The sequence below is a fragment of the Alosa pseudoharengus genome, unplaced genomic scaffold (genome assembly GCF_046254945.1).
Source record: "Alosa pseudoharengus isolate Yale_2024_CS ecotype anadromous, Long Island Sound unplaced genomic scaffold, YU_APseudo_1.1 YU_APseudo_1.1_scf_4, whole genome shotgun sequence".
NCBI classification, from domain to species: domain Eukaryota; kingdom Metazoa; phylum Chordata; class Actinopteri; order Clupeiformes; family Clupeidae; genus Alosa; species Alosa pseudoharengus.
In genome coordinates, this window is record NW_027468774.1 from 17,990,823 (window position 1) to 18,006,100 (window position 15,278).

Below are 15,278 nucleotides of genomic sequence, written 5' to 3' on the forward strand. Positions count from 1 at the left end.
TTCAGAGTATATCCACTTGAGGATATGCTGTACAATAATATTTATGACACACTCCAGTCATCCTTGAGCTCTTGTAGTACAGTGGTAAGTCAATGTAGTATGTCTCCTTGTTTAGTCTCCTCCTCTGCTCCCTTTAAAGGACACGAGTGAAGGGGCCCATTCATACCCATTATGGGAGAGGGTGACAGAGCTCGATTGTCAGGCAGTGTCTGCATCAGGCCCTAATTAACTGCACCAGCCAGACTGGTGGCAGCCGCAGCATGACTGACTGTCCTCAAAATGCTATTACCAGCACCACTGCCTCTATGGAAGCACACTCCTGAACCAACTATACCTCTTTCTCTCTTTCTCTATTTCATGTTCTTTCTTGCCCTCTCTCTCTCTCTCTCTCTCTCTCTCTCTCTCTCTCTCTTGCACGCTTTCATTTACTTACACACATTCCTTTATTTGGTGAAATCTGCAGTTTCAGTCAGTGATGTGACCTACCTGAGTTCTGCTGTTCGCCCGGTCATCCGCAATGTCATATTTGCTGTGGTCACTGGTTTTGAAGACACCTGAAGGTAATTCCATATCCTGGAAGGACAACCATGAATCAGAGTGTGACAAAAGAGAAACGGACAGAGAATTCTAATCGGTGCCATTCATAAAAGTAAAAAAAAGCACATCATGCACTTGTCCTAGTTCGATCGGTACGCTCAGATGCAAACAACAACCATTTCACACAAGTAAGTGATTTCAGAGAGTGATTTAGGCCTGTGAAATCTTTTACCAGTGCTGTGACAGTTAAATGGGAGGATGACGCATGAATTCACAAACATGTTAGATGGTGCATTTATTGATTGTTTGCGGGAGGTAGGAGTTTACAGCTTAAGATAGCAGCCTTGTGTCCATCCTTCACAGGTATTAACTGTGAACTTTGAACAACATTTGTCTATCGCTCAATCCTTTCTCTCTTTTGTATTCCCTCCTGTCCTTCATTTCAGCTCCCCCCGCCCCAGCCCAACACCCCCTACATACACCCCAGTCTCTCAATCCCGCCCCAATCTTTAGTGGAATTGTTGAGGTCCTGCACACGACAATGATTTCCATCAGGGCTTGGATGTAACCTTGCTGTTGCCTGGGCAACCTGCATTTGCCTGGGTGCTTTTTTGCATATTGCTGCAAATTTATTTTCTTTTCGTTTTTCTCTCTCTCGTTTTTTCTCATTTTCCATCAGCGGGCGGGGGGAGGGGGAGTCAGGCGTGAGACTGTCATGTGCGTGTAAACAGGCACGTGGAGACAGAGGCACAGGACACAATGCAGATGGAGGGGGGGGGGGGGCAGCGGTGGTGGTGGTGGTGGGGCTGGTGAGTATGGATGCCAGGCTGGGAAGGGAAGGAGAGGTAAGTGGATGGAAGTGGTTGGCGTCCTGATGGGCTTAATGATAGCACTGGACCCTGGTATATATCCATGAGCATGAATGCACCTGGGGGAATGCAAAAAATGTCCATAACTTCTTTCCCATACTTTTTCTAGACCTAGAAACTGTTCAACTCAAATTCCATACTTTTTGTACCGCAGGAATCCTGCCATCAGCGCAACCCAATCTATTTGAAATGTGGATGACGTGAGGAAATCAAGCCAGCTGCACTTCTGTGACACACACACTTAAGTATGCTTGGCCATTCTGTGAGTGCTAAATACATTAGGGCAGTGGTCCCCAAACTTTTTCTTCCGAGGGCCAGCTCACTATGCCTGGCTCTAAGAGAGGGCCAGAAACTCGGAGTATATCAGTAACCATAAATAGCTTAGTGCTGTGAACAACAGCAGTCTACCTTAGTTGAATATTCCATTACATTTAATCATAGGCTATTGCAATTTAATACCATTGTTAGCTGTGTTTATATTGCCATCATTGCCATATCAGTGTAAAATGTAGCTCAAATTAAATAATAGGCCTACTAATAAAAATACTTTTGCATTCCCAAAAGTATTAGCAGGGAGTCCCAAAAGTATATTTTATTAAAAATGTGTGAACTCTGAACTCTGTGTCTTTGAATACACAGCACATGTTGTGAATATCCTACAAATAATTTAAAGTTCTCAAACTCTGAGAATTTTAGGAAGTGCTGAAGTGGTCTGAAATTACCACCATTCTAACTTTCACTCACCTTATGAGAACAAGGCATGAGAACTCACCTTAGAAATAATTATCCCAGACAGTCCCAGAAATATGACTTGAATAGACGTTAGTTAGTTATTAACAATTAATGGATAAACTTTTAGAATACTTTGAGCACTGATGCAGTCAGCATAGGCCTCTTACATTGTTTGCAGGTAGGCCTGTACATTTCATTCCGTTTTCGGTGGCAAACGCGAAACAGCGCCAAAAAAACACCAGTGGACAAAAAGAGTATTACATGTGTACTGTTAAGACTCGCCATAGAGAATGAATGGGGGAAATTGCGGAGGTTATAGTTTGACGATGTCGTACTCCCGTGCAGATGCTACATACCACAGACATGTTTTGGGGGGCCACCCAAAATGAGGTGGCGGGCCGTATCCGGCCCGCGGGCCGTAGTTTGGTGACCACTGCATTAGGGCTATTAAAGGTATTCATGAGAAGATTATAGTGCTGACTGGTGTCCACAGTAATAACTGCCATCAGGTGCTAAAGCAGAGCAATGCCAATTTATTTATATAGCATATTTAAAAAATAACACTAGTTGACCAAAGTGCTGTAAAAAAAAGTTAAGAAATAAAAATAGAATGTTAAGAAATATATAAGTAAATAAATGTTAAGAAATGTAAAATATTTTTTTTGTAGAACAGCTTATGTAGAATTACATTAATTTGTTTTCCAAGGTACTTTTATCCAAAGTGTCATGTCAAGAGGTAGATTTACTGTTCAGGCACTGGCACAATTAAAGGGAAGCGTTTCACAAAATGTGTGACAGGCTCAATTCCGTACACACGCTTCATATGCAGCAGGCTGCAGGTGGGAAAGGCGCAAGTGCACAAACAGGGCATAAGAAAACTTGTAAGATCAGATCTCAAAATATCAAAATATCCTTTAAAGGGATTTACCGGAGGGTTGCCGGTTCGAACCCCGACCAGTAGGCACGGCTGAAGTGCCCTTGAGCAAGGCACCTAACCCCTCACTGCTCCCCGAGCGCCGCTGTTGTTGCAGGCAGCTCACTGCCCCGGGATTAGTGTGTGCTTCACCTCACTGTGTGTTCACTGTGTGCTGAGTGTGTTTCACTAATTCACGGATTGGGATAAATACAGAGACCAAATTTCCTTCACAGGATCAAAAGAGTATATATACTATACATACTTATATACTTATACAGAATGTTCTACAGAATGTTCTACAGACTGAGAATCTGGTTCTCTACCAATCACCGTCCCTCTACCTGACTTGACCCTTCACCTCTTTGAAGGAGTGCTGGAGGAGAGGTGTGGTGGTGGGACAGCAGGGGAGAGCTGGGGGGGCAGTGTCCACTGGAGTGAGTCAGGTGCCCTTCCATACTTGTCAGTCCCCTAGCCATACCACCTTGCCTTCTCTCTCTCTCTCTCTCTCTCTCTCTCTCTCTCTCTCTCTCTCTCTCTCTGTGTGGACACCAGTCAGAGTGCAGTGGAGGGGAAAATGCATTTCTTATGACCTGATTATGCCATTAGGCTTGGTTCCAGGAGCCAGCGCTTGCTGAAGGCCCCACATCAGCAGTTCTGCCACGGCAGAGAAGCACTGGAGCCGCAACACATGGAGATTGGACACCACCCCCTCCACCTCTGACAAAGACACACACACACACACACACACACACACACACACAAACACACACACACACACACACACACACACCCTCTCCACCTCTGACTTGCACACACACAAACACACACACACACACACACACACCATCCCACTCCAAAAGAAATACACTCTGGCTCTGGCAATATGTCAGAAAGACACAGTGAATTGCTTTAGTGCCCCCTCCTGTCACCATGAACATTTTCACCACCTGCACACACACACATACACACGCACACACACGCACACGTACACACGCGCGCGCGCGCGCACGCACACACACACACGCACACACACACACACGCACGCACGCACACACACACACACACACACACACACACACACACACACACACACACACACACACACACACACACACACACACACACACACACACACACACACACACACACACACACACACACACACACACACACACACACACACACACACACACACACACACACACACACACACACACACACACACACACACACACACACACACACACACACACACACACACACACACACACACACACACACACACACACACACACACACACGCACAGCTCTAGTTCTCTGCACCGAAGCCTTTTTACAGGTATCCTTCATTCATGGCAGTGCTGTGCTGGGATGCCTGGCTGCTCCCAAATGAGTTCCACCTGATTGAATACATCAAACAATCTTCAGAATCCATTTCAGTCCAAGAAGAGGAAGGCAAGGAGGGGAAGAGGATGGGTGGAGTAAAGACTGTTTAAAAGATGTTCTCTGACACAAAGGGCACACACACACACGCACACACGCACACACACGCGCACACACACCCACACGCACACAGGCACACACATGCACACACACACACACATACATACACCTCCTTTTGCCTCTGATGGGATTAGCTCTGTGTGTTGGAGTTCAATTTGAAAATGTTGATGCAGCTGCTCTCTTGAGTAGTTTTATAATTACGATGCTGCCCTCCAGACCCAAATGAGCTGGGTGGTGAAGCAATTTAGTCCATTTGGCCAAGGGAAAAAAAACTCCCTTCTTCCAAAGGACAACGGTGATAATGTACTGTTTTTACACTGGGAAAATACTGAATGTCCTAAAATGGTGTTCCCTATGAAGAAGGGAGGTGGACATGGAGGATGGACGCACTGAGGCTCCATCCACACTATTCTGTTTTTGTTTGAATCCGAAAGACTTTTGTTACGTTTTCGCCTCTCATCTACTACCTGAGCTCCTGAAACGTAACGATTTAAAAATGCTGTCGGCTTCATTTTCACTTAAGGTGAAAAAGGTTTTTTAATCCATAAAAAACATCTGAAAACAATGATGTAGAAACCCATGACCCCGTCCTGAGTCAAGAAACCTTCTGATGTTTCTTGACTCTCCATGACTCACTCACAACTTCCACTAGTAGCCTGCCAGCGATGACAACTTTCTAGCTGTCTTTGGTAGCATCTGCAGTGCAGTTACATTCTGCATTTTACATGGCGGCCATGGAGGAGAGGCAGGCAGAGAGGAGGTGGAGGAGATGGAGGAGAGACATGCTGAGGTGGAGGAGAGACAGGCAGAGAGGAGGTGGCCATGGAGGAGAGACATGCTGAGAGGAGGTGGCCATTGAGGAGAGACAGGCTGAGAGGAGGTGGCCATTGAGGAGAGACAGGCTGAGAGGAGGTGAGACATGCTGAGAGGAGGTGGCCATGGAGGAGAGACATGCTGAGCAGGTGGTTGGATGGGGCTGCTCTGCTGTAGTAAATCTATACAAGCCTGTCTCATGTGATAAATGACAGGGGAGAGGGGTGTAAATGGACCTAATTAACTCCAGCAGGCTGACAGTAAGCCTGCCTGTCACATCCCGGACAGGACCGTAACAGAGCCTAGACTCCACAGCTAATTAGTACTTAATGGCATCACAACAAGAGATGCTCACACAGAGAATGCCCTCATTTGCAAGGATTCTTATGATGCTATCAATGGTTAATTTATCAAAATGAAAATCTTATGAATATCCCTTTACCTTCAGAAATGTCATCAAATGTTTTATGCCTGGGGTTGCATACTGTTAATTATATTTAATGATCCATGAGGCAACTGGGAAATTCAAGCTAATATGAAGAAACTAAGATAGAATTAAGAAGCAGAACTCTATGAGTAAACTCATACACAGACACATGATGTGTTGGATGTTTTGAGAAAGGTCTCACCATTCTGAAAGTAATTTGGTGTCTAAAGAAATAAGTTATTACTGAGCAAAACAACTACAGTAGAGTTGAGCAGATACATCATGCTTTGGACTGAGGGCTCAGGACTGAGTTAGGCCAAGGAACGTGGGTGTTCTAGAAAATTCTGGCATTGGCATTTCAGGTTTCTGCCAGCTTCTCAAAACTTTAAGGTGCTGTCTGCATACCAGCAGCCTGAACTGCACAGGAAGTAATCGCTCAGTAATTAAACAGCACTGCTATTACTACACCGTTATAATTAATATCTCAGTTCAGACAAAGGCATTTACTCAAAACCCCTAGGAGTCCTCCATGTTTGAATGTGTATGAAATATTTATCCACAGAAGTCATTTATGCCAGAGACTACCTCTAAATTCTCCCATTTGCAAGCACTCAAAACGCTTCACAGTAGCAAACAGGATGAATCATTTAGAGAACATTCGGGACCAGTGCACCACAGGGACAGAGAACATCCATCAGAGTTTTTATTCACGTGATTTTCAAATAGTACTACAATCTGGGGCCATGAATATATATATGTACAGTATATATGTATGTATATATGTAAATATGTATCTTCTCCATCTGTCTCTCCCTCCATCTCTGACCACCTCCGCATTCTTCCCTCTCTTCTCTGCTTTGAGCTTGGCTGGGTGCCAGTGGTCCTTCCTGCCTCCGAACCATACAGTACATCATGGCAGACACCCCCAGATCCCTCTCCTGCACCCCTAGTGCCTTCTACCTCCTGCCCACATTCAACCTTCCCAACCAGGACTGTGAAGGAGAACCCCTCCCACATGGTCCTGAACAGGGGGACCACATGCGTCCTCTGGTCCGTCAAGACAAGGGACAGGAGCACTGGACCTCAAACTTCTGCGTCTCCCAGCATGGTTCTGCACTAATCACACAGCCTGATTTACAAGAGAGAGAAAGAGAGAGAGAGAGAGAGAGAGAGAGAGAGATGCCAGTCTGTAGGCAGACATGCCAGTTGTAGCTCCTCCCCAAAACGCTCCCCTCATTCCATTGCATCAGCCTTCCCATGAACCATCAGACCTGCCCAAACAGACATGATCATACACACACGCACGAGACTTAACTACCAAAACACATGCATCGTGACTTTAGATTGCTACGTGCAATTGGTCTACGCACACCCACACAGTTCGTTGATTGGCGTAATTACTCACAGTCATTAGCCTCAGGCAAAACCATCTCATCAGGATACTTCAGGAATCCCTCTGTCCCTCTGTTGTAAACTCTCTCTCTCACACACACACGTGCTCTCTCCTGATTTCCCACACTACTGCTTTCTAGAGGTGTGACAGCTCTGTGTGTCTATGCACAGAGAATGCATGACATGAATTCCCTCTCTTTCTCTGTCTGCCTCTCTCTCTCTCTATCTCTCTCTCACACACATACTAGTCCAAGACCAGAAAGAGAATCCCCCACCCATCCAGACTAACACACACACACACACACACACCCAACCTTCCCCACCACACCTTTGTTCTGTTGCTGCGACGGCAACCTCTGTTCTCAGACCCAACTTTTTTATGCACCCCCATCCCTCCATCGCTGCCAACACCATCGCTTTCCAGAAAAATGCCCTGATCGTCCCTGACTCAAACACTTGCCATCAACCTCCCCCCCCCCAGCCCCAACACACACACACTCCAACCTCCCCCCCAGCCCCAACACACACACACTCCAACCTCCTCCCCACCCCCAACACACACACACACTCCAACACCCCCCCCCCCCCATCATCTCCTCTGCTCTGATTACAATCCGCAGCTGTTTTTTTTTTTTTTTAATCAAGGCTGGGTTCATTTGCATACGCGTTGCCGCTGCCGTCGCCGCCTTCCTCCTCCCCTTGCATGTCTGAGCGCTTGGCACGGTGCCAGGAGAGGCAGAGGAGCGCGGGGAGGTATGAGGTCGGATCCAACATGGAGGAGGAGACGGGTAAGGGCGGGGGAAGGTGATCTAGGAGGGGGGGGGGGGGCTTGGGTCGGGAAGGAGAGAAAGTGGGCTGCGACAAGATGGCTGCAAATGAGGAGAAACCAAACAAACAAAAACAAACAAAACAAAACAAAAAATGAGGGGAAGACAAAAATGAGCAGATGGAGGAGAGAGCATTGAACAAATGGATGACAAATGAGTGGACACGACTGGTCGAGGAGAGGGACACAGGACAGGGGAAGGGGGGACGCAGAGATGGCAGGAGTCGCCACCGCTTGGCATTCACGGTGGCACTCTGACCAGCCGATGCCCCAGACAATGAGGGGGCTTTTAGACACACCGGGGGAAAACTATGGGAAGCACTGCCACGCAATCCGACTACTACGCACGACAACACTGTTATATAATGCTTCGCTAATTAGTTACCATGGCGATATGCAGATTACTGGGGCGCCGTCATAATGGAGATATTTCATTGTCTCGAGGGAAGGAGCGGTCGTTTCCGCTCTCAAATGGAGGGTTAGTTAATTGTCGCCCTGAACCAATCAAAATGTAATGAATGAATATGCACCCATATATTAAACAATCAATCATTGTTTACAGACAGATGGATATTGTCTTCCAGCTCTAACCCCCCATCCACACCAATATTTAGTCGTCAGCAAATGCTTCGCCTTTGTCACTTACACTTAAGTACTTTAATCATAAACATAAATTGTGGTGCTGTGCTTCACTATCAAAAAGCTAGTGCGGCGAAGACCTTACACCAGCCACAATCCTTGACAGCGCACAGATTCAGTCTAACAGCGTGCAGTAATATCCAAGCTCATTCAGTTAAATCCTGAAGGTCAGTAGACTGCAGTGAGGACGAACTTGTTCTCACACACACAGCACATGGAACAGTGTGGCCAGTGTGTTGTAATTACACAGGAAGGTGAAGCAGACGGACATCACAGGGAATTTGAGCTCAAGCTTCGACTTAACACATGTCCGGATTTCTCCAGGGAGAAGGAGCCATGTTCTCAAGAAAGCGGATTAAACTAAGGCTCTCTCTCTCTCACTCTCCCTCTCTGAGTCTCGCCCAAGAGTTTTCACCAACCAATTCATTTTGTTATTAAACACCAGAACATGCTGTAAGGAAACATCCCAGATTAGTGGTTTGATTGTGACACATGATGGGAATTCCACAATCCAAGGACAAATGACACCAAATGGCACCCAGGTGAAGAGCTGTAGGAAATGAACAAGCCACACTGCCACATCAACACATGGACCTTGACTTTACAGGCCTGAGAGCACACCACCACTGGAACAAACCACCGGCTGAAATACCAACCTTGGATGGGAAGCCGCTTCTGAGAGGAAAAGCTGACGTGTTATTGTCCTCAACGGTGAAGTCATTTCAAAGAAGCAGCCTGAAAGGAGTTTCACAGTCAAGTATTAAGCTGCGTAGTCCACTGCCAGCAACAGATGTCTGTGACCTGGGTGCCAATTCCTCAGGCATCATCAGATGGAAGGCCATGGAGGTCAAGCTTTGATGTTCAGATGGCACCTGAACAATATGCAGATGAATAGGGATTTGTATTGCTCCATGATGGGGGGGAAATAAGAAACCCCCTGGAAACATCACAGAGCTTTCAACTTTCACATGGCTCTCCATCAAAGTCAGTCATTGGCTGCAGAGTACCAGGAATCAGCCTCTCAGACAGGAGAGAGTGAGTGAGAGCAAGAGAGAAAGGGGTAGAGAGAGGGAAAGAGGAGAGAGAAAAAAATAAAATGATAGAGAGGGAAAGAAAAAGAGAGAGAGAAAAAAAAGAGATGGGGAACAAGAGAAAGAGATGATTTAATAACACTTGTGGTCCTGTTCTTATACACTTAAATCACTGAACAGCAATTCTTACCATCAGTTTGATGGGAAAACCAGTAATGAAGATGCATAGACGTGCTTACTTAGAACTTAACTTTTATTTCTTTAAAATAACAGGATAACAAAGATATTTGTGTTATTCTTAATACCAGTACAAAAAAGATCACACATAATGAATATACAGCACAAGACAACAAAAATGAAAAAATAAGAGAGAGAAAGAAAGCCCCAAGGTTCTGAGCTTAAACAAAGTATTGGCTGAAATGACTGAAGGCTGCAACTGTGTCTTTCTGCGTGGGTCACTCTGACCTCCACCTTGGTCTGGCTCACAAGGAGGGGTGGAGGAGGGTTTAAGGCATAATGAGGACAGGTTGGAGAGCCTGACCTGAATACACAGAGGAATGAGCGCGCGCGCACACACACACACACACACACACACACACACACACGCGCATGTGTGCACAAACGGCCATTCCTAGCCACTCACACACACACACAAAAATCCTGACGTGTACTAACACAAACACACCTACGCTTTAAGATGGATGACATGGGCACTCTCCTTCCAGTTCAAACCCAGAGTGAGCACACAAGTCACCAATAAATAAGGCCAGAGCCTGGGCCTGAGACTACCACTAGACGCCTGGAGCTGGAAGGGGGGGGGGGGCTGCAGTTCACCTTTCCCATGTCCATAAATACTACTCTTAAAATCACTCTGAAATGATATCATATATAAAAACAACAGGTAAGGACGGTAGAGACATGTTTTCGAGTTTTTAAGGCACTAGTCAGAGTGGACAATACTGAACAACTGGGCCATTGGGGGAAACAAAACCTTCTGTCAGTGACACTGAGACTTGGCACTGTGGACGCAGTCTGCCACTTCAAACACTATATGTGAATTAGTGAACTAACAGGTAAGGAATGGACATCGTGGGAAAACTCCCTTGAAATAAAACGCCTGCCTCTCCTGTTGTCCAATCTCTCTCTCTTTCACACTCACACACACACACACACACACACACTAACAAAGCCTTCTGTACCTTGGTTGTGTCCATACTTTGCTAATGCTGTGGAAATGTACATGGCACAGCCTAGTCGTCTCAACAGATAATTCAGTTCAGTCCAGTACAATGGGATGTGTTCAATGGAATGAAGTGGGCACTGCATAAATCTCTTCTATCGCCCGGCATGGGCACCTGGCATGGGCACCTGGCATGGGCACCTGGTAATGGAGTATTTCTAGTGTCAGTGGCAGACAGTTTCCTCCACTGGGTCCTGTTTCATTCTAACTTTTCTCCTATGCATGCACGCACACAAACAAACACACACACACACACACACGTGCATGCAGCTGAGACAAAAAATGGCGATAGATGAAAACACTTGAAATACACCTGATCACAATAGCAAGGGTGTACATTTGTGACTGTGTGCGTGTGTGCGTGTGTCTGTGTTGCATGCATAGACGAGTATTGGTGTGGTTTGGCATTGCTGTAGGCGAGAGAGAGAGAGAGAGTTTTGGCTTTCTGAAGCGACAATGTTCCAAAACAGACAAGGCGAGACGATGCTCCGTCCATCCGTGCTGACCCCTTGACCTCTGGCGTGGGCCAATCAGAGAGCAGAGAAAGTGGAAAGGAGGAGGAAGTGGAAGCAGGAGAGAGGAAGCAGCGTGGGGAGACGGAGGCTGGTGGAGGGTGGAGACGGGCGGGTGGGGTGCTGGGTGGGGAGCTGCTGCTGCTGCTGCTGTCAGGCGTGGAGCAGAGCAGCTACATCTCGTGGGAGGTGAGGTGGTGGTCGGCCACGCCGTTGGCCTGCGTGTTGTTCTCGTTGAGCCGCCGCACGCGGTACACCTCGTAGTGGATGCTGCTGGTGATGTCCTTAATGTTCTGCATGTGGGTCCTGTAAAGATGACGACACACATAAACAAACAAACAAACTCTGTCAGGATTACATCATTTGGGTCCCAAAGCCCTTCCTCTCAAGCCCCTCTTGCTAGAGGACTGTCTGGAGTATGACCCTCACCTGATCAGCAGGTCCCGAAGGTAGGCAAACTCACAGTGGGCAATATTCTCAACTGTACATGGAGAGAAAGAGAGAGAATATTTCATTGCTTATATTATATAGCTTCTTATTTAGTTTGAAAGAAATAACACATACAGTATGTAGACAATACAGTTTGGCATAGGTTCTATACAACATCCAGGTCTTTTATCACTGAACTGCATATTTAATTGTAATTTGAAACACCTAAAGCATTATTACTGTGTACGTGTCACCTGACCATCATCCATGGGGAGGCGGGTTTTTGTGACTACACTCTTAACTGGAGTTCAGAGGTAAAAATCTGCAGACTGCTTAACTGCAGTCTCACCTTTGGTCACTAGGGGGCACTTTTGCAGCTGCTATTTTTCAGACTGCAGTGTGTGAGTGGGAGTGCGAGTCGGAGCCCGAGGGAGATAAGGCATCGGCCCCAGTAATTCAATTCATTTAAAGCCTCTTCCGCAGGCAGATAAGGCCTGACGGCTTGACAAATTCTGCCTGATGAGCGTGCTGGCGCCTGGCTGGTGTGGAGGATGTATGAATTATAGATCACACCCCCACCCCACACTCCTCAACCCCCCCCCCCCCTCCCGCCAAAAAAAAGAAAAGAGATAACTGCACCAGCGACGCCTCCAAACTTCCTGCGAGAGGAAATTAAAACTCCTTACGGAGGAGGAGAGAGGCCCGCTGGAGTTCCGTCACGCGGCGGTGAGTTAATCAGCCGCAGGAGCAGGCTGGCTGCCAGGCCGCGTGGCACAGAGGATGCGGGCACGGCGGGAGAGAGGAGAGGATGGGTCACCTGCAGGCTGATGCCAGGGCCATCTGTGCCAATCTAACCACACTGATTAGCCTGGCTGCCACCTCACCACTCACTGTGTGTGGCATGCACACACACACTCACGCATGAACACACACACTCACACACACACGTGCACACACACACACACACACACACACGCACCCACACACACACGCACACATGCACACACACACATGCACACATGCACACACACACACGGGGGCATCCTGCCGCGTTCACAGTGCAGCGTTCACTGTGTGCCACGTCGCACCCAATTTTGGCCTACAGTCAGACCCAAGCTAGTCTTGCTGTTCATGTGAGGTGACTCCTTATCTGGGACTCAAAGGTTAAGATGGACGGATGGGCGGACGGATGTTAGGATGGGCGTTTGCAGGTGATGGGAACTGGGGAAAGACTGAGGCGTTCTACCGCCCAATCAGCTCAAGTGTTATGTCCCTGCTGCTTACGGGGTGCATGGCTGAGTTTCATTCATTGCAAGTTTTAGAGCTGAAAATCACAATTTTGATTCTATTTCAATTTTAAGGAAAGCAATTAGCAAATTGACTCTGACCCTAATGGTCAATATTTCAAGAACGGTCAATTCAATGTTATATTAAACACATGTTTTGTATCATATAGTGAATCTTGAACTGAAGCTTGGCATGCATCGCAAATCACATCGCTAACCAGATCACAATCAAAATATCTGTCAGAAAAATCATTCAGCCCTAGCAAATCTCTTTAGACCTGTGCACAATGAAATCAATAAAAGTCAAAAAAACTCGGACACAAACGGAAAGGCTGGCAGCTCCCTACAGGAAGTGGGACTGTGGGAAACGCGGTTGCCTGCCTTCTGCCCAGTCACCTAGAAAAGCTGCTACTGGAGGTCAGAGGCGTTCCCTGCGGCTCTAGCACAATGAGGCACCCACACACACTTGCACATACCCACCCACCGAGAGAGCAAGAGCTCTGATTGTTTATGCATGGTGGTGGTGAGCACGTCTGTGTGTGTGTGTGTCTGTGTGTGTGTGGTGCAATGGAGCGGCCATCTGTGGGACACAGAGTCCTCCCTCCACATGTGGGGTCCTTCTCTCTTTTCCTCATGTCTCGTCTTTTCAGAGTTCATCAGCTAAAGAGGCTGACGAACTCTGAACTCACAACTAAACAACTCTCCCTCCCTACCTGCACACCCACCCACCCACACCCACCCACACCCACACACACACACACACACACACACACACACACACACACACACACACACACACACACACACACACACACACACACACACACACAGCAAGAGTTGATACCAGAGAGCAGATGGCACTCAGACAGCAGTGAATGCCAGGTTAAAAATGACTGTGGTCAGTCTCACTGCTGATGGCATCTCAGCTTAAGCAGACTGCCCTATCCAACTTATACATGTGGGATACACGATTTAGAAATGACTGTCTGATTTAAGCTGTTAAATATGCTTTCTATGGATTCTGGAAGGGAAATGAATAGGGAAATGGCTGCATATGTGGTTTTGTCTATAGAGACAATAACAGGGACAATAAGAGTAACACTTAAGTATAAGTATATATACTCTTTTGATCCCGTGAGGGAAATTTGGTCTCTGCATTTATCCCAATCCGTGAATTAGTGAAACACACTCAGCACACAGTGAACACACAGTGAGGTGAAGCACACACTAATCCCGACGCAGTCAGTGGCGCTTGGTTCGAACCGGCAACCCTCCGGTTACAAGTCCGAAGCGCTAACCAGTAGGCCACGGCTGCTCCTTCACACAAGGTGTGCCATTACCCATCACTCTATTTTCAGCATCATCTGCTCAAGTTCTTTACCACAATGCACTTGTGACAAAACATAAAGACCGGTCAGTCCGTCTCCTTTACGACACTCGGCTACTGTGCCTGGGCCCCACACACGGCTGGTTGACCTCTGTGCTATTGGGAGTTTATGTGGAAGTTTAAAGGAACCGTATGTAGGATTTTGGCCAAAACTGGTACTACAATCACTTTCAAAATACTGTAGAGCGGTGTACACCGCAGATGTGGTAACTAGAGCAGAGCTGGCAACCCAGATGCCGAAACACTACTGACTTTGTGATTACTAGATAGGTGGAGGGTGGCGGATCAGGCTAAAACACAAATATGTAAACATCAACATCAGTTGAGGGCTGCAACTTCACTTTTTTAAATGACGATATCCTGGCCGGACTATTGTTGTCAGTGATATAAGTATTTGAAATTAGCATGATTTCCTAATGTCTAGTGATCAGGGCCATTTTATGATTAATTGAATTACATTTCTTACATACGGTTCCTTTAAGGGAGAGAGTGCTCCGGTACCTTCTATGGTTCCCCATTTGGTCTTCCTCCCCAGGAGCCTCCGCCCATTCACCTGGTACTCCAGGTCACTGCCCACCACCGCAAACGGGATCATCTCCTGAGACACAGAGAGGAGGTGCAGCTGGACATTAACATCAGCTTAGCACAGGACAAAGGCTGAAGACACATTCAGGAGGTACAGTATATGCCTGTAGGTATCCTATCAAATGTTAAATAGATTACACAAATGTTTAGCATG

At 46.9% G+C, this 15,278-nt stretch overlaps 1 protein-coding gene across 5 annotated transcripts in view; it reads right to left on the reverse strand.

Annotated features, from left to right (window-relative positions):
• Positions 1-9,926: 9,926 nt before the first annotated feature.
• Positions 9,927-15,278, reverse strand: part of septin9a (septin 9a) — a 74,119-nt gene continuing 68,767 nt past the window's right edge. For all 5 annotated transcript variants that reach the window (XM_076265087.1, XM_076265089.1, XM_076265088.1 and 2 more), the window contains 3 exons: positions 15,041-15,137; positions 11,867-11,918; positions 9,927-11,743 (listed from right to left, as the gene is read on the reverse strand). In XM_076265087.1, coding sequence (XP_076121202.1) covers positions 11,611-11,743; positions 11,867-11,918; positions 15,041-15,137 — 282 coding nt within the window. In that variant the 3' untranslated portion in view covers positions 9,927-11,610. The remainder of the gene's footprint in view (positions 11,744-11,866; positions 11,919-15,040; positions 15,138-15,278) is intronic.